This window comes from Cajanus cajan, chromosome 8 (genome assembly GCF_000230855.2).
Source record: "Cajanus cajan strain Asha chromosome 8, NIPB_CcT2T_4, whole genome shotgun sequence".
NCBI classification, from domain to species: Eukaryota; Viridiplantae; Streptophyta; class Magnoliopsida; order Fabales; family Fabaceae; genus Cajanus; species Cajanus cajan.
The window spans coordinates 11,897,482-11,904,561 of record NC_138524.1 but is presented as its reverse complement, the minus strand read 5'-3'; the positions used below and the strand labels follow the sequence as shown (position 1 = coordinate 11,904,561).

General features: G+C 28.1%; 1 protein-coding gene across 1 annotated transcript; it reads left to right on the top strand.

Moving 5' to 3' along the window:
- The first annotated feature begins 4,285 nt into the window (after positions 1–4,285).
- On the top strand, positions 4,286–5,736 carry LOC109812779 (uncharacterized). The gene is made up of 2 exons (XM_020376828.3): positions 4,286–4,717; positions 4,896–5,736. Exons 1-2 carry the CDS (start codon positions 4,484–4,486, stop codon positions 5,361–5,363), a joined length of 702 nt encoding a protein of 233 aa, XP_020232417.1. The 5' UTR covers positions 4,286–4,483; the 3' UTR covers positions 5,364–5,736.
- The last annotated feature ends 1,344 nt before the right edge of the window (positions 5,737–7,080 follow it).

The window sequence follows — 7,080 nt, the reverse complement described above, 5'->3', positions numbered from 1 at the left end:
AAGATCGAGTTCCATTTAAACTAAATGCTTTTCTATTTGAGAAATGAAAATTATAAATATAAATTATAGAATTATTTATAAATTGTCTAGATTATATAAATTAGTTGGTGGTCACATGACCACTTAAAAAAAACATACATTTTTTTAATCTTGATCATCGGGCTATATTTATAATAATATTTATCATCAATGTATATATATATATATATATATATATATATATATATATATATAATTATTAATTATTTAGCAGGTTACCTAACCATTTAAAAGAAGTATTCAATTAATTATTTATTCAACTATCTAGCTCATAGTAAATAATACAAAGCATTTTCTAGAAGTCCCCACAAAAAAAGTTCCTTTGTTATATATAAATTTATAGTCCCCCACTTTCAATATACATACTTTGGTCTCATTATTCAATATTTACTATGCATGGGGCATGGCAGATCATAGTGCTAGCAAATTCAAGCAGTACTATTTTTTTTTCCCTTTCAAATATAAGAATGATTATAAAAATAAGCAATTTAGATCGAATTTAAGTCTTTATATTTTTATTACATTTAATTTCTTTCACTTTAATCACTATACTAATTTTCTATTAAATTTTTTTTTAATTCTTATAATTTTATTTATTTTATCTTTTAGTCTATATAGTTTAAAATGTATTTTTTTAGTTCTTATACTTATTTTTAAAATTATTTTAAATTTTTATAATTTAAGTTTTTTTTGTCCACAATACGTGTAGTATTTTAATTTATTAGCCTTGCATTATTATTTTTTTAGGTTGCTCTTTGGTATTGATGTAACAGAAGTATTAATTCAATTTTTTTTGTTTAATGTCGGATTTATTTAGTGAATTTCCTCTAAATTAGTTAACATTTCGTATTTTTTTTGTAGTTTTACACATGTGACACTCGTTGTTGAGACACATTTTTTATCCTCAAAAAATTAAATATTTCTACTATGTCAACACCAAACATACAACATTATAAAAAGAAAATTAACTACAAAAACTAAAAAATTAGAAAACCATAAATATAGAAAGTAAAAAAGATTCATCTTAAATTATACATAAGAACTAAAATTGAAAAAAATAAGTATAAAAACTTTAAAAAAAAAAGTCTATTTTAAACTATAGAAATTTAAAATAAAATAAGTAAAACTATAAGAATTTTAAAAAGTATTTGAACCAAAGTTAATTAAATTAACATAATAAAATAAAATTATGAACATGTTAGCTTCCTTTAGAAAAATTATATCGACATGTCTTAATATTTTCCGAGATTAGATATAATGTCCTTTTTTTTTTTCTATCTCTACACTTTCTCATAATTATTTTAAAAGAAATTACACTAACACTCCTTAAATATTATACTAACTCCTTTTAATTAACTGTGTGAAAAATATTAGTAAAGAACGTTATTACTGAAAATGCAATGTCACCAAACTTCAGAAAGTGCGTATTAGTACTATAATTTACTTTTCTTTTAATTAAAAATTACTTCCACTAAAGCTAATGATAAATAAAGTGCATCATACGGGCAATTGATCTCCTGTAAGTAAGCATATATTTTACTCGTTAAACATGTGCTAGAAAAATTAACTTCGATCTTAAGAACGAAGGAGGAAAGTTTAAAGAACAAAAACACCCTAGTATGAAAAATATCAGTGTCGAATATTTTAAGAAATCATTCCAAAAGACAAAAGTACTCTCTCTCTCGGACGTACGTGGTTTTTTTTGAGATAAAATATGATAGACCAATATGGCTCATGAATCATGTGGGGGAAACAAACAAGAAAGAGCTAAGGAAAAAACGAGTAAAGGAATACAGGAAACTTTACTTTGTGCTTTCTTCGTCAAAGCTTAATACAATGTTTCTTGTATGCCATTCAAAATGGGAAGGGAACAAAATTTTCGACATCTATATTCGACATATTCAGTCGAGTAATATTATTCAAACTATTTTAGACTCAAGTAATATGCCCACAATTGTTTTGAATTTATCTTATATGCATCACAAAAGAGACCCTAGAAATGCAATATCAAGAATATTAAGAACTTTTCGAGTTGTATGGCACTGAGTGCGAAGGAATGAATATTAATATGATTGGGTTGGAAGCGACTAAAATGAGTATAATTTGAAACTTCTTCTAGAAATATTCTTTTAAATCAGGTATAAACTATAGGTTAGTCTTAATTTTGTTGGTAAAAGTAGAGAAACACAAGTGTCATATTCACAGTCTTCAACTCTTCATCTTGTTTTCTTTTTTCAATCATCTTTCTAGTTACTATTTAGTATTTATAAAACCTGTGCGTAATATTTCTATACGTGCACAATAAAGTTGGCGCGTGATTTTGATTTGAATCTTTCTTTATTCCGTTGCCTTTACTTCAAAGTTCAAAGCACAGCGTTTTAAATTAATTTTGCAATTAAAACATTATTGTCAATTGCAACATAAACTTGGATTTAATTAAGAGCCATCAATTAATTTATCTGTTCATGAATTAGGTACGCGTGGATAGAAATGACTCACTATTAGTGTATCAAAATTAATTACACGGTCTGTCGAGATACAATTTTTGTTTATGTGCATGAAAAAAAAATATTATGAAGGAAAAAAATTACTTTTAAATTTTTATAGAGAAATGTGGAGAATCTGTTTTTTAACATATTTTTTCAGCAAATTTTACACTTAAATTTATTAAAAATCAAGAAACTGTAGATCTTACTTTTACATTTAATGAGTATTGCTCAGAATGTTATAATTCTTAATAAATTTTGATCAACAATATGAGTGTTAGAACAAATAATAATAATAATAATATTATTATTATTATTATTATTATTATTATCTTTTAATATTTTGAATAAAAAAAAATAGTCTCTACAGAAAATATTATTGGTGTGTTTTGAAAACATTAGGCTCGAGTAGAAAATAGCATGTTGTGATGGGAAAAGTTCAACAAAATAACAACTTTGAAAAAGAACAATTATGCAATAGAAATTAAATCTCTCTACTTGTAAGAATATGCAATGACCACCAACAAAATAGAACAAAAAGGATAATTCAAACATACAAGAGATACAAATATTTTTAATGTAATTTTTTTTTAATGTAATGGTAAAAATCACGAGTTATCTAGACCAAAGAAAAATTTTACTATGGTCAAGAAAGGGTACAACAAAATCTCTAAAGAATGCACCAAATAATGCTTACAATTAATCAAAGTAAAGCCAAATACAATTGCTTATTAAAATTGATAAATAAGAAGATGAAAAATCTCAAAATAAAGTAGTTTTTGCGAGACTCTTTTTTTTCACTTCAGACTTTTTTTCGACAATCCAACTGTTAATGTTAAATCCACGTTGTATAAATTTATTATCCAAAAATCAGTCTAATCCAACGATGAATGAATTTTCAGTTGTAATTCAACAAACGTTATAAGTGGATATGCAACTTATAATTTTCTCTTTTCTTTTCTCTTTGTATTTTGTTGTTATTTTCTCTCAAATTAAGTCACTCTCTCAACCCTAATTTGACCCCTCTCCCTTAATTAATAGACTTAATAATATCCAAACAATAAACTTTTACTTAATCTAATGGATTATATAAAATATGTTGGAAGATTCATTAACGGGTTCAATGACCAACCCAGGCCGAAAAATCTTGTTTCTTTTCAGTTAAATAGTATTTTTTTTTAAAAAAAATCTAAAGTTAATTTATTTAACATAAAAAAATATTATGCAAAGAAAGACTTAATATATTATATTCAAACAATAAACTCCACTTTAGTAAAATTATTGGGTACCGGTCGATAAAGTGACTAAGAATTGTCCATAACTATTAGAATTAGAATAATGTACATGAAGGAATAAATTCTAATTATAGTATAAGTTATACTACCACCGAGAAAAGAAAAACTCCAAATTAGTAATTAAATAACACCATGGTGTTCTTTAAAATCACATGGAAATCAACAGAGAAGTTATTAAAAAATTTGATAAAACATTAACTTTGTTATCTATCATGATCTAGATCCGAATCCAAATTATACCATCTTAAATCGGGAAAAATCCTTGGTACCTTAAAATTATTACACGACCCTCGGTTCGGACGGCACAGCAACAGTTCATATATTCTCAACGCTGCGTGACTCACCATCCATAAATTAAAGACTCTCCTTTTCTGTCTCCTTTACTCTATTGCAACATTAATTAATATCAATAAATTGATTAAAGACCCCATCACTCTTTAACAAGTGCCTCTTCCTTTTTCTCCCCCACTTTCTACCCTTTCACTAAAACAAAATAATAATGACAAACCCATGTCCATGTCCATGTCCATGTCCATGACCATGCCAACGTTATATATATAATGCCTACTAGCCACTTCTTTATCTAGCTATAGAACCAACCAACCAACCAAACACTCAAAATTAAAAACCCTTGTGATCTTCCCTTGCTAGCTTTCATCCATCATGAGGAGCTTTTCAAAGAACAAGTTCCTCCTGTGTTTTCGCCCTATCGATGCCATGCTAGAGTCCGAAGTTGCATCTCATCGTTCCTCCACTTGTCGTTTCTCACGCACCCCCACTTCGGATAAGCACCAAGCCATGAAGAATTCAGAAACCAAATCTCTATATTTTCACCATGCTTCACCAAAACGAACCATTTCTCGGGTGGTTAAAGCTCTCTTCTTCGAAACCTTATTGGTTAGTCTCTTATGTTCACTTGCATAGTTGCATGCATTAAGTAGAAAGTTCCTTGTACTTGTTTAACTTCTATGCTAAAAAAATATACAACGTTAATGATTTCATTTTTTTTTTATACATTTTACATGAAACAAGTTTCATTTTATTAACTGAAGTGTCATTTTTTATTGGGTTGCAGAATAGAAGAGGTCACCATAAAAACCGTTATATCCATGATTGTTTTGGATACAAACGAAAGTATTTGACTTATGCCGAAACCAAAGCCCTTGAATCTTCTTCACCTTGTTCGAGCTCACACGCATCATCACAATCAAAGAACGTGTCAGATTACAAGTGGATGAGCAAAGAGAAAAAGAGAGAGGGTGGTGTTGGAGGCTCACTAGAGAAGCAACAAAAGAAGTTAGAGTGGTATGGAATCTACTTGGTTCTCATGAGCTTAGTGTTCACGGTGCTTTGGGGGAAGCTTTTTGCTATTATTTTGACCTCAATGTGGCTCTTCTTTTCCTCGGTGTGGGACTCAAGTTCTCGCGGCCAAAAGAGGATGATGCATTTGCATAGGCTGAGACAAAGCGTACAAGGCAGAGATAGGGGTCATTATGTGAAGCATGCTCGAGGGGAAGTAGTAACTACCATAATGGGGCATTAATTTTTGACGTGAGAATTATCTTTTCGTGCTTGGTGCTTCTTCTATTCTCTGGTACAAGGCATTGTTGAGTGCAATGGACAGTGACACGAGTCTTCTTGCAGTTGTGAACAGAAGAAACAGTTCAACATTTATTTCCCTTTGCTTTGCTTTTGTTTGCATTTCTGACATGACATTACATATCTAACAAATGGAAGGTAGGAAATGTAGTTAATGAAATTCTTCAGGAGGAAGAGGTTGATTGTTGAATGTTGAATGTTGATTGGAAGTTTAATTTGTCACAGAATTGTAGTTGCAAATAATAGCATTGTATTTTGTACTTATTAATGATTTGTATATTAAGATATCTTCGACAATTAAAATGTGGTTTTCTTTATTGAATATGTACTTACAATGCAGGAAATAATGGAGATTAAAAATCCAAGTATGAATTCTTTGCAGTCACTATAACCGTTAAAAATAATTATTAGATATTTCTTTATTCAATCTTGACTGCAAAAGTCCTGCAGTTAATTTTCATCTACAGTCATAAAAGAGACTGCTTTGGGGTACCCATACACGTGTGAGCAATTGGATTCGTACATAAGAAATAATTGGTTTTTCAGTCTGTCATCCTCGATATATGCCACAAGTTGTTTGAAAACTTTAGGAATAGTTTGCTGTAATAAAATGTCTTTTGTTTTTACTTTTAATTATAAAAACATTATTTTATTTTGACTTAATTGGTTTCTCTTTAAAAAAAAAATTTGACGGTGCATATAAAAATTATTTAACATTAAAAATAATATATACATGTCATTATTTGATTTTAAAACTTTATGATAACAAGGATGTAATAAAAATTATAATCTATGTTTTGTTCTATAATTTTTTTTTGTTTCATTAATTAATTATTACTTAATCTCTTCAAAATCAATTACTACTTAATGATTTATTTTTATAATTTTTTACCCATTTTATTTCTTTACTATTCATCACGCGAATTTTTTTTTTGTTTATATTTCACATCGAATGGTTGGTTTTCTCTGCGTATGGATGTTAATTTGTGCAAACTTCATGATTTTCTTATAAAATCAATTCTTTTTCTCAAAATAAAATCTATTAAGTTAACTATTCTTTTTCTTATCCTCCTTACTGACAAAATATCTTTTTAAAAAAATTGTGTTTGATACTTCTATATTCAATTATTAAACTAAAATACTTAAATATATTAAATTTGTTTTTAGAGATAAAATCACTACCTGAGATATACTAAAAATAAAGTATATTATAATAAGTTAAAAAAATGAATTAAAATATGAAAAAATATCGCATTTTTATAATTTTTCTTTGTTCGTCCAAAATACTCAAGCCGCCCCTTCACTTATGCCTTGCACATGAAGAGATGTTGAGATAAAGTTGGCTTTCTTTGCAATCATAGAACATGTTTCTTCCTTGGACTTGGACTTCAAATAATACATAAATGTCAAACTCCCAGCGTGTGGTTTCAGCGGTAGGAGTTGATCCACACTTAAGCAAAGTCAGGAGTTTGAATCTTGTCTTGTGTATACAACCCGAGACAAGGTTAGGTTGGTAGGGGAAAATAAGCCAACTAATTAAAAAAAAAATTGATGTTTCCCACACGTGCACCTAAAAATATATATTACCAAAAGATATATATATATATATATATATATATATATATATAATAAAGGGGAAATAAAATATCAGATAATAATTT

Excerpts from the sequence above, each read along its gene's own strand:
- LOC109812779 (XM_020376828.3), top strand. The coding sequence starts at position 4,484 with ATGAGGAGCTTTTCAAAGAACAAGTTCCTCCTGTGTTTTCGCCCTATC. Across the intron at positions 4,718-4,895 it reads TCTTCTTCGAAACCTTATTG|AATAGAAGAGGTCACCATAA; the intron begins GTTAGTCTCTTA and ends ATTGGGTTGCAG.